The sequence below is a fragment of the Crocodylus siamensis genome, chromosome 11 (assembly GCF_052110815.1).
Source record: "Crocodylus siamensis isolate JL-2025a chromosome 11, ASM5211081v1, whole genome shotgun sequence".
NCBI lineage: Eukaryota > Metazoa > Chordata > Crocodylia > Crocodylidae > Crocodylus > Crocodylus siamensis.
Genome location: NC_143405.1, coordinates 7,780,666 through 7,808,207, shown reverse-complemented (window position 1 = coordinate 7,808,207; position 27,542 = coordinate 7,780,666). Strand labels below are relative to the sequence as shown.

Genomic DNA, 27,542 nt, shown 5'->3' with positions numbered 1-27,542 from the left:
ACCCACATTCCACAACCGTCTTTGTCTTAAAGATTTTAGGATTATCAGGGAGGTTGACCAGCCTTGATGGAAGAACATGGCTGAGAAGCAGAATTACAGTGTCCCCTAAACTGGCCACACATTCAGGTACGGGTTTTGGTTTAAGTACGATTTTTTTTTCAGTCTTTAAACACTTGAGGAGCAGTTATAAAAAGGATGGTGTAGAGTAGACTATTCTCTGTACCTGAGAGGACAGGAAAAGGAGCAAGGGTTTTAAATTACAGCCAAGTAAGTTTAGGTTGGATATTAAGAACTTTCTTAGTAAGCAAGTGGTTAAGAATTGGAACAACTTGCCTAGGGAAGCTGTGGAATCTCTCATCGTTGCAAGTTTTTATGAGCGGTTAGAGCAGACGTGCAGCGAGGGGATTACACTTTGATAACAGAATTGCCCCCTCAACAGCGAGGAATTCCACACCAAGTGAAATCTTTGCATTCCAAGTATGCAGTTATTGCTGAGCACAGAACTGCTGTGCCACTTTCCACGAGTCACAGCACCAAGTATTATCTAATTTGCTGGCCAACAAAATTATTTGACTGTGTATGGAACCATACCTTAAAAAAAACAAGTTTTGCTCCACCAGTTTTTACGTTATTGGCATGACTTGTAGCATAACTAGTTACCAACACATCATAACTTAGTAAAACTGAAAATAATTTGGTTCAGCCAAATGCGGTTCTGCCAGCCAATTAAGTCGTTTGGCACAGAGTTTAAGGAGACTACATTTTACAGCTCTGAGAAAAAAAATCCAAATAAGATCAGAGACAAAACTGCCCTGCTGCATAATAAGACAACAAGCAAAAACCTCATTAAAAAGTCTAACAGGAGTAACAATACTGGCGAATGGGGGGGAGGAGGGGGATCATTTAAACAGAATTTTATATGAAGGGCACAAGAAGTTAGCAAAACTTCAACGCAAATAAAAGTATGAAACCTCCAGCCATGTGTCATTTATTTCATAACACAACAACACTTGCATTCTCCAATAGCTTTTATCTGAGATGTCGGAGTTTTACAAACACCTCCAATCTACCTCTAACAACGGCAAGACTATCCCCAAGTTCAGAGATGAAAAAAACCAAGGCATATAAATGTTTCTATCAGTAGGCTCGAAAGGGGTGTTTTTAAAGGATCTGAGCAACAAGTCATGTTATCCCCCAAACGACTAAAAATGTAGGGTATAGGGAGCCAAATGGCAGGGCTAAACCTTAGTATTTCCCTCTCAACAAGAGTTCAGGGATGTTCATTTATACCTTACAGCAGTGGTTCTCAACCTTTTTTGGACCAGGACCTATTTGTAAACATCAATGGCCAGTCCCAACCCAATGCCCCTCACTCCCAACCCAGTCTCTTGCCACCAGCCCCTCGCTGTGTGGGGTAGGGGGTGGCTGTATGGGATGGAGGGGGAACGCTGCCAGCCTGCAAGAGAAAAGCCACAGCTTCTCACATTTTTCCCCTTGAAAGCAGAATCCATTTTTAAAGTTTGTTCACGACCCTTTCATACATTCCTGCAACCCACTTTTGGGTCATGACCCATGGGTTGAGGAACTCTGCCTTAGAGGACACGTTTAGGGGTCACAGACGTTACTGTCTTTTCCTTTGAACTGCTGGAGACATTTTACTCACCTTCCCAGGTTTGGAAAGAGTTACTTAAGTATGTCCATGTAACCACTGATCCCCAAGGACAGAAGGGACGAGTAAGAGGAAACTCTAGTAGCTGTACATAAGCACAGTGTCACTAAGAATATCCCCACAGGAGACCCACAATCTCAGAAACAGCAGAAGTGAGCAAATGGATGCTTCCCTTGAGATCAACTGTTTTAATAAGTTTCTTCAATTCACCTGTCTTTCCTGCAATGAAAAACCGGCAAAGGATAGTCTGCTTCTAATGAGATGGGAAATCCACCGAGATGGTGGTAACCGACTCTTCACAGAACTGTGGCTCTGGACCATCCTTATCTCACTGGTGCAAGTCTGGATACGACCCATGAGAAAACATAAGGAAGCCACCCAGGAAGGGAGAGAGATGAAACCCTTCCTCAACAAAAGCTGCTACCGACACTAGTAGCACTCCCGTAAACTTCCCCAGTGCTGCTGCATAACGCCCTGCACATCACAGAAGGCATCCCTGGAAAAGGCATCCTTTATTTCCATCAAAGTTACAAAATCCCTTTTGTTGATGACAGCCAGTGTGGATTTAAAGGTTTCCACTGTCACTTGGCTTCTTTTTCTGTGTGTGTGAATCTGTTGAAACACTTGGGAGTCAAAAAAAATGCTCTGCAGCCTTCAACATTTTGGTCTGAGGACTGGAGACAACATGGAATAAATGCCTTTTCGCCTCTGTAGAGGCCAAAGCCTATCCTTTCCTCTATCTGCAGAAAAACTAGGGCACTTGTATGCATGTCTGGTCTCTTTTTCCTCAGGGACAAACGTCTAGGCTGTGCAGAACTACTTTTTTTTTTTTTTTGGAAGTTCAATGGGACTGTCTTTGTAACACTGTCTGCCTATGTTAGACCCACTTGCACTGGGGCACTACCAGTGTCAGCTGAGAATTGTCTTTTTTTGTATATTTATTTCTGTTGGCCTAATGCCTCAATAGCTTCTGTGCCCAAAAGAGGGAGCTCAGGTAATGCTTGCTTCAACTTGCCTGCCTAAGAAGGGCCTGCCCAGTGAGGAGTCCACCCTCTTAGGTAAGAATTAGAAACAAGTAACCTCCAGGGCTCGTCTCTGTAAGCAGGGAAAGCTGGCTCCCATGTGGTCTCAGGCTGACCTCACCACAGTGAGTCCACACTCAGCCCCAGGACTGCACCAGAGAGTCAACCAGCACCCAGGAAGTCCCAAATGGGAGACCCCAGGCAGGTGCTCCTGGGGTTTCAGAGGCCTGATCCTGCTCAACCCACAAATGGGAATTCCCAGGGTATGGAAGATGGAGCCCCTGAAGTGACTGCCAGGGGAGACCGGAGAGCATCAGCAATTGCAAGATAACCACACTCTACTGCCAGAAACCTAACAAACATCTGCTGCCAGAAAACTGCACAAATTGATACCATGTGCATCATGGCCATGAATCTGGGGCTGTTGTGGTACAACAAGGGGAACTGAGTTCTGCTTTCTTGGCTTTTGTGTTGCCATAAAAAAGTGTTTATGGTAGCACAAGAGCAATGCGTTTCAAGTCAATATTCAAAACACTTCTGCTCAAAAAATGCCAGGTTTTTACTCTTTGGTTTTGTTTTTTATTACACCCACAGACACACTTTTTTTGTGCTACACTAAGGATGCAAGGGGGCTTCCGCAAAGTCCCATGTGTTCAAGGGAGATTCCATTTCCAGTTCGCTACATTTGGCAATTGCTATAAACTAATTTTCTTCTACTCTAGGATACAAGGATGATCAAGGCACAACTTGTGCCACATGGTTCTGTAACCGTGCACAGCTTAGCTCAAAATTTGGTTTTAAGAAGACACAAATTTAAAGGTGTGTTAACCGAGCTCACGAGAGCACTGCACTGTGCAAAGTTCCAGTGGAAAGAGAATGGAAGAGTGGGTGTTGACTTGCAGATGGCGAAATTTAGCCGGCCAAAATGTTTACAGGGTCCCAGCAGAAGGAGAAAGGGAGCAGAAGTGAGTAAAAGGGAGTGAGTGGGCAGAAGTGTTCTGAGGAGAAGAGAGCAACATCAATCATATCCCCCCCCCCGACATGGGATAAAAGCTAGGACATTAATACTTATCAGAAACACATAAACAACACTCATTAGAAAATAAAGGTGTTTCAAAGCATTCAATAATCTTCAACGGCTGACAAGGTGGCTGTGATTTATAATGCAGCATAGATTGATGTATCACTTTTCATAATTAGGGAAAGTGAGAATGGTAAGGCTTATGGCACTCTTAATCACAGCCCTGAACAAATACTGTAGCATTTGAGAAACACAGGGCACAGCAATAAAACAACAAATGCATAAGCAATGTATACTGTTCATTGGCGGCCTCAAATTTTATATGAATTATTTTAAGGGATCAGAATAAAAAAAAAATCCTTCTTCCTTGTACAGATGTAGCACTGCTTTTGCCTAGAGTGCCTTACTGAGCATTATTAATAGTTATTCACCCGGTGGGGGAGGGAATAGGTGTTTAAAAGTAAAAGCGGGGCAGGGACATAAGTCAAGGATTCCTGGATAATTCTCTTGAATCTTTAACATGACAGAATTGCTCGTCTTCACCATTTACCCAAATATAAGACCAAGCTTAATTTACCAAGAAAGGCAGATGCACATCAACTGACCAGTGCAAGGGGCTAAATCTGGCACAGCAAGGCAATTTTGTAACAAAAATCCCACCAACCCCTCACCTCAAGGGTGCTGCTAGCAGGAGCAAAATAACAATGATCATTTTGCTGGGTTCTTGAGGGCAGTACTTTGAAGTCATCTGCCCAAGCAGGATCCTCTAATGTTGACAGGGGAGAGTTTCCACAGTCCTGAGTAGAGAGAGGTAGTTAGCCAGGTTAGTCTGAAGTCAGACAGAAGGAAAGGAAGAGAAAAATATGGAGATGAGGAAGATGTTAAGCACAGGACAAACAGGATGAGCTCATGGCAGCAGATTACTGGTCAGGATTAAGCATGGGTTTTTGCTCCTCAGACTAACAAGAATGGAGTATGCTGAAAAGGCAGCATACTTGTCCCTCTATGGGCCTCACTACTCAACAGCAACTACGTAAGGCCAGAATTATGGTCCCCACAGGAATGTCTGCCCAGCCCCCTTCAGCCAAAGGCAACTGTCTCTTGCCTTGGCTGGGGAATAAAGCTGAAACCTTAAAAAAAATCCTACCACATTCCCCCTCCATCTCAAAAAACAGAGGATTAAGACTCAAATAAAAAGGGGAAGAATCAACTAGAAACAAATAATAGCATAAGGGGGAAGGAAGCAGAAAGAGAAAGGATAATGACAAAATTAAAAGGAAAATTAGAGAGAGGAGCAAAGGCGATTTGTTTTAGGGACAGGGAACAAATGATAATGATAAAGTTTTGGTTGGTTCAGTTATTACAATCAGCCCTAAGAACCCAAGCCGACAATGGTAACCAAAAGCAAATAGGAAATAATGCCCCATCGCTACCCTGCTTTGTACTATTCTAGTTTAAGGAAGAAATCTTCCACCTTCAACAAACAGAAAAAGAATATAGGAACTGTCATACTGGATCAGACCACTGATGCATCCAATTTGGCATCCTGTCTCCAAAAGTTGCTGATACCAGGAAATTCAGAGGAAAGTACAAGACACCTCACCGTGAATGACCAGTCCATAGAGGAAGATCCTTCCTCGTTCCAAGGCGGCTTGTGCTCATTTTATTTTCCTGAAACATGAGCATTCACATCCCTTATAAATATTAAATCCTGTAATGTAACTGCAAACATTACTCATATGCATGGCTAAAGGCATTTTTAAAAATGGCATTTTAAGCAAATAAAATACCTCTCTCTCTCAAATTCAAACGTTCAACACGACATTCTTACAAATGCTGTATTCAAGTTCTTCTCGAGCACGTTCTGCAAGATGCCATAACATTCATTTCTAAACCAGTGTTGTTGCCATAATATTCTCTCCAGCGGTACACACAAATTTAAAAAAAATCCACTGAATAACTACTACAGAGCATCTGTAAAGAATCAGCATGGTGCTTAACTGAGAGACTGCCTCCAGTTTAAAAGATAATTTGTGGTAATTACCTTCTCAGGTTGGTACTGCATAGTTAGATTAGATATATTAAATGAATCAAAGAGCAAGTCTACTGGCAAGGACCAAAAAGTCACTGGTCTTAAGGTCCCCCTGCAGTCAGCTCTGAGAAAGCATCTTAGAGAACAGTAAATATGAACTGACAGGTTCCTGTGCACAAAGGAAAAAGCACAGTGGTGCTCACGTAACAAAAGCATGGCATCTGTGGGACATCAAGGCATCTACTGAGCTGCAACAATAGCATTTATTACCCAGCATACATTAAACTCACCATAAGAGGATACACAAACCTTAATGTTAAAATAAACCCCAGGAAGGCACGGCAACCCTGTGTTAGAGCTCCCATTAACTAACACTTATTGTGCTTAAACATTACAACACAGGTGGTTCCTCTAGCAGACGATCCCAAAAATAACTGGCTAATGAAACCTTGCAGAGATGGTTCCTACTCTTCAGTAAAAAGAAGCAAAATATTTATAGCAAGCCACATATTTAGCAAGTATAAATGAAGCAAATATTAACCAATGATCTGAAGCAGGGCTGCTCAGCTGCTCTGAAGTTGACAGCTGCCCGCCACATAGGCTGTGCGCTGCAGTGGCCATGAAGGCTCCCTGAAACCCTGCCGTGAGCAGTGCGAGGCCCTACAAACTTGCCACGCAAGCTCCCCTGCTGCTACCTACCACCACACAGGCAATCCACCCACAACTATTGTGCAAGCCCCCTCCTTGCTTCCACAGTCCCCCCCACCATTCCCACCAATACACAGGTAATCCTCACCCACTAATGCTGCGTGAATACCGTGAGCCTCCCACCCAAGCTTCTCCAATTGGCACTGGTGGGCAAGCAGCGAACTCATCACACTTCCCACTGGGCTGCCAGCCTGAGAAATGGGAGCAGCAGTGGCCAGGCAGGAGCCCAAGTGCCACACACTAACCTAATGGGCCAGATTTGCCTGCAGGCCAACAGTTGGCCAGCTCTAATCCGAACCATACCGTTCCCCAACATTCAATGAGAAAACGTTCATTTAAGCAGCAGCTTCTGCTTTTTGTGACTTTTCTCCTGCTAGGAATCTCCAGCTGAATACACTGTCCTACCCTCTGAAACATATACTCCCTTTTGCTTTAACTACCACCAGGTGCCAAAAGTGACAATATTTTGAACTCATATACACTTCTCTGTTGAATGTCCCAGAGGACTTCACACAGATAAACTCAGCCTTGATCCCAATGAAGCAGACAGGTAATGATTTGCAGGACAAAAGTTGGTTGCTGTCTACAATACAGCGAGTCAATGGCAGAATCAAGAACAGATGCCAGAAGTCCTAATATGCAGGTCTCCTGAGCAACCCACTAGAAAATACCCCTTCCCAAAGAAAAGGCTAGCTATCAGGAGGCGCTACTTCATGGTCAGGGCGGCTAGGATCTGGAACCAACTTCCAAGAGAAGTGGTGCTGGCTCCTACCCTGGGGGTCTTTAAGAGGAGGTTGGATGAACACCTTGCTGGGGTCGTTTGACCCCAGTACTCTTTCCTGCCACGGCAGGTGGTCAGACTAGATGATCTACTCAGGTCCCTTCCGGCCCTAGAAACTATGAAACTATGAAAAGATGAGCATAACTGGCATCATTTTTCTACTCTATTTGCCTCTCTACTCCTCAACTACTCAGTTGAGTTTTTTAAAAAAAATTTTGAAGACTAATAAATATTGCACTGTTGCTGGCAACTTCTGCTGTTCTTCTGGATGATCATCACAGTAGTCTTCTTTAATATAGTTTCCTCCTGCTTTTAGCTAGCCTTTAAAAACATGGTGACTCTCCAGGAAATTTCTTTGTCCTCCTCCAATGGTATGCACATCCCCAAGTCATCGCCAGATATAAACATTTGTATGGCCTTCCTTCCATGCTTCCCACTAGGACCAAAATATTATTAATATAAAAAAGGGCATTGTTTCAGGCTGCCAGCCAAATGAACATTAGTGACCACCTAGACAGTACTTGGCATCTATACAGGGTTTCTATCCAAGGCTTTCAATGCACTTGACACACATATAGACCCAAAACTCTCCCGGGAAGGAGGTTAAGTATTATTTATATATAACAAAACTGGAGGCACAGAAAAATGAAGCAAGTTGCTCAAGATCGCAAGGAAAAATAATATGGTAGTCAGGAAGAAAATCCAAGTGTCCCAGCTCCTAATTTTGTGTCCTCAGCACAAAACCACACCGTGCACTTTAACTTCTACTGCTGCTACGGTCACCTGCTTCTCCAGTGACTGGACTATCCATTCCAAGGACCTGCCAACACAAGAAAATAATACTAACTCCTCTGCAGCAGTTGTGCTGGGCTATTATATTCTAGCTTCCCTGCATAGATATACTTCACAGTGTGGAAGGAAATTAAACTAAACTGCTAAAAGGCACTGCTAGTATCGAATAAAAACATCCCAACAGGGTGCTAAAGCTGAATACTCACTGCATTTTAATTCAAACTCTGCGGGGGGTTTTGCAGTAGCTTCCTGCTGGCAGACAAGCCTTAAGTTTCGATCATGTCAACTCTTTTCCAGTAACAAGCTCTTCTCTAAACCATCCCTCCTACTCAAAGTACACCACGGTCCTAAATCCTACTTGTGACATGACCATTACTACTTAAACCAGCAAATGCAGATCCTCAAGAGTAACCTTCAAAAGCACTTGGCTTCAGCAGTTGGCTACTGGATGGTCAAGCTATCACAATACATTTTTCCTCAATGCGCCACACACATGCATCATCCAGCTGATATTATGATAGGCTTGAAAGGAAAAATCTTGTCCCCATTTGAACGAATGAATCTCAGCAAAAAAAGCTGGATTCCCCTGCAACAGCATATCAAAATATTACAACACTGCATTTTTATAGGATAAAGTCCCTAAAGGACAAAATCTTGGCCATCTGCCTGAATTTCCAAGGAACTGCCAACATGATAATTCAGTTACATTGTCCATGCTACTGTAAAACCGCATTACATTCAAAATGTTTGAGCGCATCCAGCAATTAAAATTAATGTTCCTTGGAATGAGTGTTTCACTTTACAGTCAAGATGAAAAAATTACTTCAACAGTGTTCCTCTCCTATTACGGTTAACATTTAATGGCATTTTATTGCCGTTAAACCCAATATTCGTGTCTAATCAATACCAAGCTACCAAGGGCAGTCTAACAAGTCTGGAATTTCTCTACAAGACACTATTGATTTCATTTTTGAGGCCTACAACAAAGAAATTGCACAAATAATTGATCAAGAAACTTATCACAGTAACTTAATAAACAAGAAGGAATATGTAATCTCTTGTTTCTTAAGTGTAAGAAAATCATTTTAACTCCATTAATGGTAATTAACTTAAAAGTCAGATCTCTGAATTTCTGTGAAAGATGGATAAAATAACACTAAGATGCAACTGATTTAAAAGCAAACATATTAATTTTCTTGGGCCCAACAAACAGATGACAACTACATTTTCTCCCTTGCTGCATTTACCTTCACACTCTGGATTAGCGCATCTAGGTTTTAAAAAGTGAATTCATAAAACTTTGCACTTCTATACCATTCTTCATTTAAGCATTTGTAAGACTTAGTCATTACTACTAAACCCTGCAAGACTTCTCTTCTCTTTATACAGGCAGGTAAACCAAGCAGTTAATTTCCTGCAAATCATATAACCTGTCAATAAAAGAGTGAGGATACCTGATTTGAAGTCTCTAATTATTATAGCTACATCAGCAGCCCTTTTTAATATCATATTGACCCTATTCTAAGCAAAACTACTACCATCAACATACAACCTACCCACTCCACCATATATACATGTACATGCAAGAATGAAAATCTGCAAGTATCACTGAGCAAAACAGAAAAAGTGCCATGTAAACAGTACAAAATAGTGAAATCTCTTTACAATTAAAATTCATAGACATACATTAAGTAACTTTCCTCTTGAATATGACAGTATTTAAATACATTTTGTACTACTGAATGTCTACAGAAAGTTGGAAAAACTAACTTGAACACGTGTTCCCATTTATTGCTAGGGAAGAAAAAAGTTCCTACTGTACAAGGCCTTCATTGGGTTTGTACAACAGGAATTTTGTTGATGGTAAGATTAATTTTAACTGCTTAGGACCTATGCTTAAATTCACTGCTGCTGAAGGGCAGCCATATCATTCCTTCCATAGAGCAAGAAAAGCAGTTGCTGGGAGTCACTTAATGAACACGCCCTTTAACATTAATTTCAAATAAAACAGCAAAGTTCCCTAACAGATTATTAGCTTCAGAGAAGTCAAATATTGAGCAGTAAGTACCTCAAAGTGTCCCTGTAATATAAGAAGTTTTTGTCCTATAAAAACTGGTCACCTACCCTTATGGACTTGCTGTACATTTACCCTTGCACAGGAATCAACAGGAACACCTTAACAGACATTGCCTCAGGCATACACAGGGCTAGGGCACACAAAATGACACACCAAGGGCAAAGAGAATGGATGAATATACAATACAAGCAATAACCTCACAGAAGGTATCCGATTCAAAGAATCAGGTACATCTCGAGTGCTCAGAGGTCATTTATTCCAGGCTCGAACATTGCTATAGTTGGCAGGATGGACAGTCTATCACAAGCTTTCACAGATTAAAAATTAAATTAGCCCTAGAAGTCCTGTACTCAATATCATTTTGTGTATGAATTACAATACCAATTTTAATTGCGCAGTGACCCACTTTTTTCTGTAAGCCCCCTCTGCCTCACTCTATGCGTACATTAGACAGCAAGCAAGTCAAGATGTCTTAGTGAACGATGCTGTTACCCATAGGCCACTGGACTCATTTGCAGCGGGAAATGAGAAGTGTTCAATAATTAGGAGAGGGATATACGGTGCTACGGTTAAGGAAGGAACCTGAAATACAAGAAAACCTAGCTCCACTGCCAGTTCTGTCATGGGACATAATGTCAGGTAAGTCACCTACATAAAGAATTACAGTGATGGCTACTAATTATTCATTTTCTGGATAGTTAATCTGAGGAGCTTGAAAAAAAAAAAGGGAGAGAAAGAGAGAGAGAGAGAGGTTAGGTAAGAGTGCTGAGCACTCGATTCCTCCTAAAGTCCATGGAAGCTGCAGGTGTTCTCAGCTTCTGAAAATAAATTAATCTAGTCAGAAGCGTACACTTTTGTTGCATTTGGTGCAGAAATCTCACTGTTCCTCAGTACTCTACACGTACTTCAACCCTACTTCAGAGGAATGTTGTATAGGCAAATCCATTAACGTTTGAGACTTTGGTACTTCCATCGTGTTAGACATTGTAAAGGCCGTGAAGACATTGCATATGCAGCACAGCATTTGCCTGGTACGGAGTAAATAAAGTATGCTATTCCACAATAAATGGACAGACCTGAGTATTAAGAGAGTTGCTTCAATCTGAGCATCCTGCATCTTACACAATGAACAAGGCAATGGTGCTGAAGACAAAAACTGGACTGATCAACTAAACCACCCCAGAACACCACCCTTTTTAATTGATGCATTAATATTGCACGGGCAACTCTCATTCTAGCATTTGCTAACTTTTGAGTGCCTACCCTGGCTAAATTACTGTAATTTTAATATTTGTGTACAGAAAATATATAAGACACAACATAATCAGCATTGGGCAGTATTTCAGTCTAATTTAATGAGTGACTTTTGACCAACTCCTCAAGCCAAATGCATAATTGAGGGATTATCTCCCATAATACCTTTCTGTGAGTTCTCACATAATGCAGAAAATGCACAGATAACAAGAAAATAACTAAATGTCACCCAGCAGGTCAAATGCTAAATAACAAAAGAAAAAAAATCGGGCCACAAATACACGCCAGGCCCCTAACCAACTTTACTGTAACCTTAAATTGCTGAACTGTTTGAAAGACCAAGCAAAGTACAAAAACGCAATTGCTCAGATGCACACAATTACTGAAACAGGAACTGCTGTATTATCATTAGCAGAAGAGCTCAATGAGAATTAAAAGATTATCTTCTGGCTCCAAGGAGCTCCCTATTTTACCAACAATATTTAGATCCAATCAGCGCTTCTCCTACAGGAAAATATCTCATTGTTTTCTTGTTATCCAACATCCATCTTCAGTATTACATTAGAATGTACATGAGGGCCCATTTGGGAAATAATACTTCAGTTGCAATTAGGAACTTGGTTTCTATTCTTAAATAAATGAAAATGAAATCATTATATAAATTAGACTTAAATACTAAATAATGGAGACATTACAGGTCTCCAAGTGCTCTACAACCAGCAATTAACCCAATTTATACATATGACTTTTCCCAGTACTTACAGCAAGATCTCATTTAACCAAAGTGGATGCAAAACCATTTAGTCCTTCCTCAACTTATGTTTATACCAACTAAAGCTTGTAAGCTCTGTCAGACAACACCTGTAAAAGTAAAGTTCTTTCGCAGCTGCACGTGTGGGTAATTAATACATTTGACAAGCTGTTTTGTGCTCCCAAACAGCTGTTTCTATTACGTGGACAACTTTACAGCCTGCAAAACCAGTGGATAAACTTCAGTAAGTAAATATCAAGATAGCAGGTGTTAATAAATAATGAGAGCTGCCAGAAGAACCTTGTGTAGGGAAAGTTTTAGCAATTTCACTTCGCCATATCCTTGAATCAGACAAGTCTAAGTTATCTAAGTCCAGAAAGAACTGGTTTTGCGGTTCATAAGCAAGTTTTTGAGAGAAAAAAACTCTCTCTGAAACCACAGTTTATTACGTATAATCTATCTGTGTGGCCCTAGGCCAAAGCCATAGGACAGTAATTGCCATTTGAAATGTGGTCCTCTACAGAATATGCATTAATCACAGCTCACACACATTTACACTCGGTGGATAAAGCAAGGTTAAAATTGTCAAGGGAATCCTTTATCTCCTGTGTTGCTCTGCAGATTCTCAAGAAAGACTTTTCTAATTAGGTCTATAAAATAAGACCTTCTTCTAATCATAGTATTGCTACTTGACTTCAAATAGTTCACCCCCGGTGTCCAGCATACACAGCAATCAAAATTTACATAAATTCCAATTTGGAGAGTTGTTCTATATTGGTGTTGGGCCAAGATTTAATATATAGCAACTCATCTGAAGAACCACTGCCCATTTTAAAGTCTCACAAGTCACAAGAACCAGAATGTAACACTGGTCCAAACTGGAAATCACAACAAGTGCCACAGGTCTTCAATTTTAAGAACATACTTTGCTGGGGAAAGAAACAGCAGTAGAGGTAGAAATTATGTTCTTTATGTTCATAAACTGCAAAAACAGACTGATTAAAAAAAATAAAATATTACACTGTGCTTTAGGGCGGTTCGTTTCACAAGCTCCCCATGACTTGAACTACCTTGGCCGACTAGAGCACATACTTAATAGAAAAAAAATTCTAACAGCAGTGTCTTTGGACCAGTGATTCTCATCCAACGTGCCATAGCACCCTAGGGTGCAGCGAGATGCTTTTAATAGTACCACAGGGTGCTGTTCAACACTAGCACAGTTAGATGTGCAAACACTTGAACATGATTCACAAGACAAACCCAGGAATTTCAAATAGGAATCCATGGTGTCAAAAACCTTTTGGCCTGTTGCGGTCCAAGTTACTTGCATCGGAAGAATTGCTCTGTAACTTCCCATAGTCATAACACAAGCAAAAACCAACTGGCATTTTCCGAGGGATGCCCTGAGTCTAGAAAAGGTTGAGAGCCAAAAGTGCTAATCTAAGGAGTAACCAAAACCTTTGAATGAATATTTGAACACAGAAAGTAAGTAGGTTATTTTAAAAAAGCAGCACTTATAAATCTCCCTTTAGCGGTAGGACCTGCACTTTCAAATACAGACAAAACTATAACATGCTACAAAACTACTTAAAACATCTTAAGATGAAGTATATTCACATCATTTTCATATTCCAAGGCAGCTCCCTTCTTATTGCTCTTTTCTACACTACCAGTTAGTGTCCTATCTTTAGTCCTATGGTTTAATGGTTAACCAGGTGTGTGTGGAACCACACAACACCAGAAGCCTCAAATGAGTGCTTTCTTTTTTCCTTCATAGCTGTCAGCTGAAATCCTATTTTAGCCAACCTCACTCCCCTCCCATCCCCTCTACATCCTTCGCTAGGAGCCAGGTGGCTATTCATACAATCAGTAATGCATGAGCAATCACAGAGGCAGGGGCAGGGGCACGGGCACGGGAATCTCAGCTCATCAAAAATACAAGCCAACCACAAAGGGGTCACAAATTAAAAATGAAATGCAGACCAGCAAAAAGAGCAGTGACACATTGCCACTACACAATTTCCTTCCAAGCAGCAGAAAACAGACAGCACCTATAGTAGATAGATGAGGCAGTCAAACAAAAAAATATATATATCTGAAAGGAATGCTTATTACATTTGTCCAGAGAACATGTTTAGCAGCAGCCTCTTGCTGGAGTGCCACTGGAATCTGCTACTACCAAAGCCAGAGGACAGCAAAAGCCATCCCACACGTGTTTGCACTGAAGTGATCTCTGCACCACTGCCAAGTGTTGAAAGCACAGCAGGAAGTCACTGCTGATTACTAGAAATCCAAGGAAGGAGTTTACCAATGCACTGTGTAGCCTGTATTTACCTAAATCAAACTTCATCGACTTATTCCACTTTGTCAGGTAGCAAAGGCAACAGAGGAGAAAAACAAACAGTATTTTCCCCCTAGAATTAAATGGCTCTGTACATGCAGAGAATACTGAAGCCTCACGCTTTCCAAAAGGAGCAGAGACTACAACAAAAAAACAGCACAACAGCTCTGCGTAGCTCTTTGGACAGTTTATATTTTAAAGTGTTCTGTTACAAGTCATGTAATTAAATTGATTTCATTCTCTAAAGAAGTAACTAAATCCCTAAAGAACTAAGCATATAGTCAGAAATATTTGTGCCTATGTGTGAAGTTCCTATGCTACTCTCTCCAAGAACAACACATATATCAATAAATACGTATATAAATTGTTTTCCTTCCTAGAGTCTGATTTAAAACTAATGGCAGGAAATGAAGTGAAAATGAGTAGTGCTACTAATAGGCTGGATCTGTATAGCATGTTTCTACTGAAAAAAAATCCCTGCCCTCCTGTTCCTCCCCAAAATCAAGCATCTTACTGCTAAGTACCAGTTGCCGCCAAAATATTAAGAGATGTGTACCGTTTCAAAAAGGGCTGTAATAAAGGCTTTGAGAGATTCTGTGTGTGGATCTTAATAATGCCAGACCACCTTTCAAATAAACATGGACTTCCAAAGTCATTCTGGAGTTTGAAGGATGGTCTTGCTTATGCATCACAGGAAATACTCTTCAATCGCAACATCTACCTGTTTATGTCACTGACCAGAATAATTTTTGCTATTTTTCATTCCTGTTTACTGCAACAGAATCTGTACAGTGATGTGAAAGAGAAGGACCCTGCCCTGTCTTGTACATGATAATCAGTCATTAAGTTCCAACTGCAGACCCTCTTGCTAGTGATAAAAAAAACATGTCATAAATTAACTTATTTCCTAGTTGTATTAGCTCAACATGGTTGTTTCAAACAAGGCAACAAACAAAGCTGCCTGTCAGCATATGCTAGAAAAATCCAAGACGACAGAAGCAAAGCTGAAGTATTGTGGTGTCAGGAGTGAACTTGTGTTGCTTAATTTTTCTTTTCTTTCAGTGCAGAAAAGACACAAGTTTTAGTCCACTACAACTTGCACTGGCTGTACTCAAAGCAGAGTATATGCTCAATTTAAGTCTCTAAATACACTAAAGGAGGAGAGTTCATGATTATGGAAAGTGAGCTTCTTATCATAACTAAATATTACACAGAAACCATTCGTTTTTTTCTAGGGGACCTGAAGGGCGTTGAAAGCAGGCCAGGTGAATAATCATATTTTAAATTGACAATGAGTTCTAAAGTAGACCAAAACTCCCAAAGCAGTTACAGTTAAATTAACTCAAATTCAAAAATGAAAGTTAACGTTATGCTCTGCACAGTATTCTTTGTGGTGTTTACTCTGAATTCACTTTAATTTATACAGTCCAGAGATACTGGCTGTGCCAATGATTTTTATACAGCAGACCTATACTGGGAAAATCGTCACAAAGACAGGAAATAAATGGTTTCAGCTACAAGACAGGGGATGATGATGACACACGGAAAGGCATGGGAAGCAGCTAAAACTTTTAGTAACGGGGAAGGCAACGCATCTCCTCTCCATTTCTCTTTTGCAAGGAGGTTTGGAGGGGCCTTCAGCTCCTGACCCTGCCTCTGCATTTCACTGTCCTTAGATGCAGTAGGAAATGTTGTGGCTGAGAGCAGACAGGCATTTATTTGTTGGATCTCTGCACTAAAATAACATGCAGCAAAAGAGACAACACTCAAGGTTAGTCATGTGTTTCACAGTTAAGACGCCGTTGGAGAAATGTGAAGACAAACAGAAGATAATATTAGAACATGGCCTGACATTCAGAAAATTACAGCTTAAATTCTGCTCCACAATTTTATGGCAAGTTCTGCAGCCTGGACACAGAGATGCGCCTAAAGGGCAAATCGAATGTTATGTGCATCGCACGCCAAACAGTAAGCTTAGCTAAATATCAAGTCATCATTTCAGCATTTTAATACACATTCTTTTTACCTTGTTTGACCATTTGTAGGCCTGAAGCAGTTGACTGTAGAGAGGAGTTTTGTCCTGTACAGGATCTAGGCTCAGCAATCCACTATTATGAAGAGGATGGTTCTCAGATGGTTTGCCAACCAGATTGCTCAGACGTTCCAGTTCACTAGAAGTGGAAGAAAGAAAATACCACCTTTTTGTGTCAGTCCTGTACATAGCTATCAACATTCAGGGAGCAAGATCTAGAACTAGTTCACAAACAGCAATTAGTAGCAATGAAATGGAAGGCCACTAACTCAGTTGTGGAGGTCATGCAGCTGTATAGTTTGAGAAGTCTGGCCCCAGTCAGGACAATGTCTGATGCTGATCTGACACCAATTTTTCAAATGAGGGCCAAAGTCAAATTTTGGAGAGTTCTGCAGGACAGCAGGGTACAACCATGAAATCTGGGAGTATCCCAGAAAAAATCAGTGACAGCTGTCATTTTAGATGTGCATATACACACATGCAGGAGATGTAAGGACCATGTCTTACTCTGATAAGATCTACCTTTACTGATTTCTTTTAAACTCAGCTTCGATTTAGACATAAAATTTTAGAAGTGCCTGCCCAAAGCTCAATGCAGCTTAACAAATGTTTGATTGCTGGTGTTAAACAAGGAGTTAAAAAATACTTTATCCTGCCAATATATTGCTTCATTGTGCTTCTTCCTCCCTAGAAACATGGGTAAGTACACTGGCTTTGTAACAGGCCCTATAGATCAACGGATACAAGATATTTGTGACCAAGGCCCTGGACAGTTCCCAGAGCCACTCTTAAACAGCACCTGCCTTTTGAATCAGCAGGACTCCAACTTAAGCACCTCCACTTATTGGAACTCTTACAATATTCATCTGCAGACAAAGAATTGGTTTCTCTCAAGGACCCACGCTTTTTAAATTAAAGCCTAGGAATGTAAAAGTCTTTCACTTTTTTACACTGAGTTCATAATTAAGGGCTGAACACAGCCAAACCAGTAGAATGTACTACTGCACAAATCAGATGTGTAGACTATAAGTTCTCAAGGCAAGGAAGCATCCTGTATTTTCAAAAGCATCGTACACACGTCCTAATCTATATCAAACACTGAAGGGGGAGGCATGTCTAGACCGTGTCTGATTACGCCAAGGAATGCTGCTGTAAGAACATGAACTCCTATCAGAGAAGGAGCCACACAGTCTCCACAGACGCAGACTCAAGTGAAGAACATCATATTCAGGAACAACCAAATTAAAATGGAAAGTACAAAAAGGAGGAAATAATACTTTTGCATCCTTCTTCTCTGAAGTCTAGCCTTGTCTTCAGGTAGTGCTTTGGGACAAGAATCTGCTTTCACAAATGTCTACGAAGTGCCATCTCACTTTTTAGGCATTACATCAAAATCTCAAATAAAAATAAAATCCCAAGCTTAATGGAAATTTGATGAAGTTTATCAACATGAATGCCAGAAATCAGGACATCAATTGTTAAAGGGATCCAAACAGTTTTCCCACTGCCACTTCATTCTTTTTCTTACCACAGCCTTGTTACTAACACAAAAATAAACAGGACTACATGTGCTTGTACCTGCAACACTAGGCATGTCTACACGAGACGTTAAAAGTGCATTAGACTAATTCTACTGTGCATTAGCGTGTCATGCAAAAAGCATGCTAGTGCACAATAGACTTTGTCTAACATGCATTAAGTAGCACAATAAAAAATGGCACTAATGTGCAGTAGCACTCATTACGGTGCATTAAGATAGTACCTGCAATAACAGGTACTAAACTTAACGCATCGTATTTATGGTGCATTAATGAACGTGGGGGTGCACCCACACACTCCTAAATCAGCCCTTTCAGGACATGGCACAAAGTCAACTGAAACCAACGCAAAGATTCCCTAAATCTGCTGAAGACAAGAGATTGTCAGATTTTTTTCTTGTAAAACTGAAATACGCTGTTGCGTGCCCAAAAAGCACCTCCCTCACTTCTCAATGCTACATAAATGATAAAAACAATTTAACCCAATTATATGGCAACACAGAGAAAAAAAGATTAGAGCTCTGTTGTACTCCACTTATGTGCACATCAGAGAAAGGCATAATTCACTAATGCCTGTCCCAATTTGTTGCCTACTGACGACAGTGCAACAAACCCTGTTATTGGCATAAATTAGATACATAAATCACTTAAGTGCATAGCACTTTTCAACCCCACTGTTCTCTTTGTAATTTAAATGTCCACCAGTCAACTACTCCAGAAACAGAGAAGGGGAAGTAGCTCTCAGAAGAAATAACAGGGGCTAGGCAGCTTCAGGCTTGTTACTGACCTTCATTTTCAAGGCTTCCAATAGCACTGACAGTGCCATGTCCTCAGCCAACACTGACTGCACACATACAGTTTGAATCAGTGCATGCTTTGGGTAAGGAGGTACCTATCCCCTTAAATTGAAGATGTTGCAGGAATGCGTTTATACCAAATGTTGTCTCTAAGAAAGAAAGCGGGGAAATTCTGAAAACAACTTAATGAAGGTTACGTTGTCACCATATTTGTTTAGCGAAGGAAGAATAGCACCATCTTCAATCTACGCCATTTCTAAAATACAGCTTTACACACACACCTGTGTGCAGACAAGAGAAAAACCAATCAGAGTGAGGGTAGAAATTTAACAAAGCAGTGAACAGTCGTCCAATTCTTCTGCAACTCGAATCTTGCACATCCAGGTAGGAGGCCCATTTATATTCACCCTTGATATAAGCATGTGGGTTGCAGTGCAACACATCAACTGGCACCGAGACAGGAAATAATTAAACACTGCTTGCCTGGATTGAGTTCTTGGCTGCTCTTGGTTGGGAACTGGATTTCCCCCCCCGGTGCCTGGGAAGTTTCCTAATGTTCACAGGAGAAACCCGATTACTTAAAAACCTTTTAAAAAGAGACCACAGGCCTTCAACAAGGCAAACAAAGAGGCTTCGACAAGGCTACAGCCTGGATCTTGCTATGGAAATGACAGACCAGAAGGGACCTATGCAGATGGCCCCTTACCGGTATTAATGCTCCCCATTGATCCCGGCGGCTCATTACCGGTATTAATCCTCCCTACAGAGTCTGGCGGCCCCTTACCGGTATTAACCATCCATATGGACAATCCCTTGGCAGAACTGAGCCCTATGCTAGGAAGCAAACAGCAAGGAGAGCAAATACAGGCCAACATTATTCCAACAAGAACAGAGGTTATTTTCACATCAGCTCCTCTAACATATTGTGGCAACGATGCCACCAGCTGCCCCCATGGCAAATCCAGGCATCCGCTCCATTGGGGGGGTGGCTTTCAGGAAGGTCGCTTAGAAGAGGGGCTACGACCCCCACCCCCAGCCCCTGGAAGACCTCGCCAGCTACACACCAGGCACCCCAAGGACGGGCAGGATGGCTCTCCCTAGGGCCCGTCGGCTCCACTCTCAGGCCAGGGCAGCGAGGCATAAAGGGGGCTGCTGCACATCCCACGTGTCCCTTTTCCACGGGGTTTAGGGAGCCTGGGGCCTGCTCCTGCCAAGGGGAGGAGCGGGAGGAGACGAAGCCCCCCAGCCCGAGCCCCGCCCCGCTCACCCCAGGTCGCGGCTGACGGAGTGCAGGCTGTCCTGGAAGGCGGAGACGAAGCCCTTCTCGCGGCCCTCCAGCGTCTCCCGGTGGCGCATGCCGTCCTTGAGGCAGTCGAAGGCGCGCGTGACGCTGGAGCGAAGCGCTTGGATGGCCGCGATGGCCTGCGAGAAGGCCTCCAGGTTCACGCCGGGGCTCAACACCCCGTCCGCCATCTTGGCCGCCCCCGTCCGTCCCGCCGCGGGGCAGCCTGGGACTTGGAGTCCGGCACCGGGGAGCGGTGCGCATGCGCGGGCTCGGCTGCAAGGAGGGGCGAGGGGAGTTGTGGTGTGTAAGAAATAACCGGTCAGGCCGTACGCGCTAAGCAACGCGTGTGTAAGAACTACCCAGTAACACTTTATATACTAACCAGCGTGTGTGTGTGAGAAATAGCCAGTAACACTTCATATACTAACCTCTGTGTGTGTGTGTAAGAAATAGCCAGTAACACCTTGTACACTAACCAACGCATGTGTGTAAGAAATAGCCAGTCACACCTTACACACTAACCAAGGTGTGTGTAAGAAATAGCCAATAACACCTGAAACACTAACCAGTGTGTGCGTGTAAGAAATCACCAGTAACACCTTGTACACTAACCAACGCAGCTGTGTAAGAAATAGTCGCACCTTACACACTAACCAAAGAGTGTGTGTAATAAATAGCCAGTAACATATTCTATACCAACCAGTGTATGTGTGCATGTAAGAAATCACTAGTCACATCTTACACACTAACCAATGTGTGTGTAAGAAATAGCCAGTCACTCTTTATACACTAACCAGTGTGTGTGTGTGTGCAAGAAATCATCCGTAACACCTTACACACTAACCAAAGAGTGTGTGTGTGTGCGTGCGTAAGAAATAGCCAGTAACACCTTATACACTAACCAACGTGTGTGTAACTTCCCAGATGAAAGAAATCACCAGTCACACTCTCTCTCTCTCTCACACACACACACGTTTGGTTAGTCTTATTAAACGTCCAAAGTATATAGACTAACCTAAGCGTTATAAATTTGTCTCTGTGCATATTTGTGTATCATCGTATGTGCATGTATCTATCTGTATGTATATGTGTGTAATGTGTTTATTTGCATATATGTATGCACCCACACATACATGTATGTATACACATGTATATGTATACATACACACACATATACATTCACTAACAAAAGCATCTATGACCAAATATACAGAGAAACAAATTTACGGACTGACCAAAGTACCATATACCAAATACCAAGAGTTCTAGAGGTTTGCATTTCTTTTTGTCTCAGACCACCACAGCTACCAAATACATCCCTAAAAAACATATGTACACTCCTGTACACACCCACACACACACACACCCTGCTACACCTAGTAATTTATGGGGGATAAAAGTAACAAAAGCTTGTGAGTTGCAAGGGCTACGCCACTCCAGTCTAAGGTGGGCCCTGTTGCCAAGCCAGGACCAGTTTTTTCCCCAGCTTAGGATGAAAGTGTCATTTCAGGTGCTATATCTACTTTGGTTAGTTTACGGTGTGCAAATCTACCCTGCCTTCTGCTTGACCTCAGATTAGCATAGTTATTTCCTGAAAACTTGCCCCTTTATCTGCCCAACAATATTTTAAGTCTGTATTGCGCACACACACTTCTAAGCTTTGGCTTTCCTTAGCTCCAGGTTCCTGAAAATTACTCTCCCCTGGCAATACGTCTCCCTGTCACTTCCTTATTCCTGTGGTATGCATTTTTCTTTGCTAATCCTACTACAGTTACCTAAGTGTATGGATGTTTCTTAGGGGGTGTTGGATGTTTCTTATATTTCCCTCTCTCTTGAATGTAGGGGTTTCGCTCCTCTGGGTGTGAACCTAATGAGAGCAGAAAATATAGACCTATGTGCTAAATTTTAAGCAGGTGGGCAGTACTACTCATGTGTCTAAGCATGTATGGCTGTTTGCAGATGTCGTTGGTAATTTTAATTTATGAGGGATACAGGGAGCCCTGAAAGCAACAGAAAACAGTTGCAAGGGCCATACCATTTCAGTCTAAAATGATGGGCTCTAATCAAGATGCCACCTGATGCCAAACAAGGACTGTTTCTTTTCTGACTCAAAACGAAAGTGTCATTTCAGAATATCCTTGCAGACACTGCGACACAGCCATAAAATTTAGGACTCTCCCAAAAAATCTGGGACACGGTAATTTTAGAACCAGGGTCAAATACTAATGCAGTACAAGGTTTGGGCTAAGGATTCCTTGCTTCCTCAACCTCTAAAGACATTATACTGTGTTTCATAAAGGTGTTTAATTAAATTCACTAACCATGATTCACACAGAAATGCAGAAACGTCTTCTACTGGACACAAGGGCAAGGCAGTGACTTTACAGGCTTGTGGCAGAGAAACTCAGGAATGAAGCAGTGATCTTAGGGGGCTGAGATGGGTTCCTCACCCTGATTTTGACTCACCCCTTTCCCTCCATGCCTTAATTCCCAAGGGGATCCCACGATCTGGGCTTCTGGTGCCTATATCTTGTCTGCAACAGTCCTGCTGCCTACACAGTTTAGCGTACATAGGCAATGAAGCATACAGGCCTGTTTAGGATGTTCAGGAATGGACACCTGAATTCATTAGTAGTCTGAGGGTTTGTGTAATCTAGGGAGATTAAATAAAATAAGAACAATTCATTCTTGCTCCAGCATAGTAGTGTCCACGTATGGAGCTGGTCATATAAGAACAGATAGGAAAAACGTCCTTACAATGCAAAATGCAAACGTTGCAGGTACCTATTGCAGATGTCCCTCATTTACTTAATATCATCCCAGAGGAAACTACTGTCCCTTTACATCCTGTCCTAAATTTAAGAAAAATAACATCTTACATCAAACGTTCTTCAGTTGTTAGCACCTATCTATTTCACGTTTCTAGAATAGCCATCATCATGGTATTCACATGCAATGATTTCTGGTGATTTCTTTCACCCAAGATGCAGTGCCTTGAGGTCTGTTCTATCATTTCTGAATATGAAAAAAAAATCTTAAAATGATAGGTATAGTTAAGGATTTGCATTTGGGGAAAAAAAAAACAAATCACATCAGCATTTGGCTCAGGAAAACCAAGTCTATCATGTACAATAAAAAAAAAGAATCTGTTTGCTTATATTTCTAGTTATTCTTCCTATGCCTAAATCACTAAACACTTAATTTAAAGCAATATCCATTCTTAATTATTAGAAGGCACCTAACTGCTACAAATTCATAATGAGGACTATGTATTCCAGCCTGAGAGCATAAAATGAAAGATCATTATGCACCTAGTTACTATTTAATTAAAAGACACTGTGCATTTCTTCATCACAGAAGCACAAGTCTAAGGTAACAAATAAGGGAATATTCACCCTGTAAATGTTAGCCACTGATGCCAAGAACTCTATCTTTTTTATTACAAAAGGATCTTGAGCCAAATCTATCCAAAGTGGAATTCTGCTCATGTCAACCTAGCTGCTCAAAGATTAATTGGATTTCCTAATGCTAGGAAAATATAGTTCAGTAACTAGTAGATGCACCTTATCTGCACAATTTCATATACGTTCAAATCCTATACAAGTCACACCATGAGAAGCACTTGGGCAAAGGGAAACAAAACAATGTGCTCATTTAATCTTGATTATCTAATGGAGTACAGCATAGGTGGAAGATATGGATACATGAACTGAGGTACAGGAGACTGGAAGGCTTCAGGGAACTGGTAAAGAAATTTTTACTTTCAACCCATTGATAAGACTTAAAACCAAAGCCAGCAACAAGCAAAATCATTACCATCTGACTGCTGTTCTTCAGTGAACCTTGATTCTTAGTCTGCTCAGACAAAGGTTACTACAATTTACTTCTTGGATGATAGCACCAGGAGAGAACTCAAGGACCGAATGGACAATGAGAGCATTCTGTCTTCCAAACCCTGCATGTGATCTTTTCATATTATAGTTAATTCAGAGTTCATCCTGGTATCTCCAACGCAGCTCTGCTTTGTGCCACTTACCCATACCCAAAGAATGAAGAAGTTTGCAATGCAACCATTACTTCAGTAGCTGTCCCGTGGATCAGGAAAGTTTTGTTTCCAGCACTGTCAATCTGATGTTTCTTGCCAGCCTAGAAGGGAAAAAAAGGTGACACAGAAAGTTGTGGTTCAAACTGGCAGCCTGCACAATCCCAGGGCAAAGGCCGTATTTGCTTCTAAAACAAAACCAGGAATGGAAAATGTGGAAAAGAGATGGATCTACATGCAACAAAGGGAGACTGTAAAGCTGGACATATCACCCTGAAGCAGAATGGATCAGGACGACTAAGAATTGAGTGGCACAGGCTGCCATTTGTTCTGATTAATCTGAAACCCCAAAGTAAAGGGACGATGCTTTTAGAATGGTCCCTAGGGGGAAATAAATAGAGATTTGCTAGAGAAGAGAAAGAAACACTAAGAAGTGAATCTCCAGAAGAATACAAGGGAATTTTGTTGCTGGGCCATGTAGTTAATCACACATGCTGGGTCTCATCCTGCCATGGGCTGAGCATCCTTTACAACGTGCTAACTCAGCACTCTGGTCTTCACATCAAATCCTCACTGCTTGGCAGGACAAGTCTCATTATCTGAAGTAACTGACAGCACAGGAATTTTAACATTATTGCTGCCTTATTTAGTGTTCGTTATCTACCTGTAAACCAAACCTAGGCTTATATAAATCAATTTGTGTACTGAAAACTCCATGTAATCTGCTACAAGCTGGATATTCTATGGCAAGGCCAACCAATTTCTTCATGAGTGATTGATGAATTTTCCAGGAGGCAGGCACAGTGTTGGAGGTGTCCAAACATCTTCTTAGATGTAGGGGACAGGGCTCCAACTTCTGGTTCCAAAACTCCTGCTTCCCTGCCATCTCCTGTCCCAGTCTCTTCCACTGCATCCAACAATAACACATACATTATCTGAATGCCCTGCTGAAACAAATAGTATGAATCTTGACACTCAAAGAGCCGGTTTCTTCATTCATAGTTAGATGACTAGAAACATTTTTTTTATTGTTTCAGGATGTCTGCAGATTCATATTTGGAGCAACTTGTCCCAGCCATATTGAATGCAAACCTACATTCAATGCAATACTCCTGGCCCTGAAAGAGCTACCACAATGTAGAGAAATTTAGCCTTCTGAGTACTATCCATTTACCTTTGTGGAAGGAGTTAAAGGTCTTAATCCTCCACTAAACATGCTAAGTATTCTTGTATTCTCTAGAGAATCCAGGGACTAAATAGGCTATGGTGACTAAACTGCCTTTTGGCCCATAAAGTGGTCACAAGTTGAAGGGAATGTGGGGTGATATGCTCCTGCAATGTCATACTGTGCTGTGAAGAAAAGTTGATAGCTCTGAAGACTGAAATCCTTTAACACCTTATCCCACCACTGAATTCACATGAAAAATTTAAATCAAAAACCAAAAAAAAAAAAATCAAGCTATCCTCAGCAAAACTGGCTGTGTTATTTTATGCATGCAATATTCTGTCCCAAAATATGTCATATTTTACTTGCAAAAATACAAGGCTGCTGTTTTATGCCATATGCAATCTGTAGAGCACTGCGCTCAGCCACCCTCTTTTATTTTTTCTTTTAAACACTCAAAGATCAAGTGCAGAAGCTGATGCCAGGCCAAATGGGAAGGAATCGTTATTTAAAGGCAAGACGACTGCTTAAAATTAGAGCTGTGAAGACAGCAAAAAATACCAGAATTCACAGATGGTTTGTAGATACATTCATATTGCATTCAGTCCACTCAACATCTTCAAAAAAAAAATCATCATGCTTTTTTCTCCTCCCTCTCCAGTGTAAATGTTGTTGCCTGCTCCAGACATGTGCTTCTCCCTTTAAAACTCAGCTTTGAGTCATGTGCTGTTGCGCTATGAATTCCAACAACAGTCACTCTGAAACTCTGCACAAGAGCATTTATTTTTAAATTAGGCATTTAGAATTGAATGTATTTTGCAGTTTTTCAAATTAACAGTTATTGTGAGTAGGTTGAAAAAAAAAAGATGCTAGCAAGAATGAAACCACAGGAATAAATCTAGACAAATAGACCCGCAAAACAGAGGAATGAAAATGAATGACCTAATTGCTCCTTCCTGATGTAGGCTGCCTTGGTAGTGGCCCAAAAAATTCCAGTTGAATACACAGGGAGTTTCATCTGTCTGATGACTAAAGCCACAGGTTTTGTTGCATGATTCCATGATCTTTCAGTGTTCAGAAGTTTAACTGGCATTAAAGACTTCCTCCTTTTTTCATATTTTTCCTGGCATCTGTTATCACACATTTTGCATCTCAGCATATCAATCTCCTGGTCAAGGGAGTAGAAAAGGGAACTTAGTTTCATAGTTTCTAGGGCCGGAAGGGACCTGAGTAGATCATCTAGTCCGACCCCCTGCCATGGCAGGAAACAATACTGGGGTCAAACGACCCCAACAAGATGTTCATCTAAGCTCCTTTTAAAAACCCCCAGGGTAGGAGCCTGCACCACCTCTCTTGGAAGCTGGTTCCAGATCCTAGCTGCCCTGACCGTAAAGTAACACTTCCTGATATCTAGCCTAAACCTACCCTCTGCCAGCTTGTGACCGTTATTCCTGGTCACTCCTGGCGGTGCACGGGGGAACAGTGACTCCCCCAGTGCCTGCTGATTCCCCCTGACTAGTTTGTAACAGGCCACTAGATCCCCCCTCAGCCTTCTCTTTTGGAGGCTGAACAGGTTCAGGTCCCGTCGCCTCTCCTCGTAGGGCCTGCCCTGTTGTCCCCTGATCATGCGAGTGGCCTCCTCTGGACCCTCTCCATGCCATCCACATCCCTCTTGAAGTGTGGCGCCCAGAACTGGATGCAGTCCTCCAGCTGCGGCCTGACCAGTGCCACATAAAGGGGGAAGATCACCCCCCTGGACCTGCTCAAGATCCATCTGTGGATGCAGGACAAGGTGTGGTTGGCCTTCCTGACTGCCTCCCCACACTGCCGGCCCATGTTCATCTTGAAGTCAATGATGACCCCCAGATCCTTTTCCGCCTCCGTGCTGACAAGAGGGGAGTTCCCCAGCCTGTAGGTATGGTGCCGGTTGTTCCTCCTGAGGTGCATCACCTTGCACTTGCCTGTGTTGAAACCCATCCTATTTTCATCCGCCCACCCTTGTAACCTGTCTAGGTCCGATTGTAGCCTGTTGCATCCTTCCAGTGTGCCCACGTCCCCCCACATCTTAGTGTCATCAGCAAATTTGAACAGGGTGCTTTTTACCCCCTCGACCAAATCACTGATGAAGATGTTGAACAGTGGGGCCCGAGGACCGAGCCCTGCGGAGCCCCACTGCCCACGTCCTTCCAGGTTGAGAAGGACCCATCCACTACCACCCTCTGGGTGCAGCCCTCC

General features: G+C 41.9%; 1 protein-coding gene across 1 annotated transcript in view; it reads right to left on the bottom strand.

Annotated features, from left to right (window-relative positions):
* MED27 (mediator complex subunit 27) overlaps nucleotides 1-20,310 on the bottom strand; it is a 147,374-nt gene extending 127,064 nt beyond the window's left edge. The window contains exons 1-2 of the mRNA XM_090022224.1: nucleotides 20,083-20,310; nucleotides 16,475-16,619 (exon numbers count right to left, since the gene is read on the bottom strand). Coding sequence (XP_089878350.1) covers nucleotides 16,475-16,619; nucleotides 20,083-20,288 — 351 coding nt within the window. The 5' untranslated portion in view covers nucleotides 20,289-20,310. The remainder of the gene's footprint in view (nucleotides 1-16,474; nucleotides 16,620-20,082) is intronic.
* Between the last annotated feature and the right edge of the window lie 7,232 nt (nucleotides 20,311-27,542).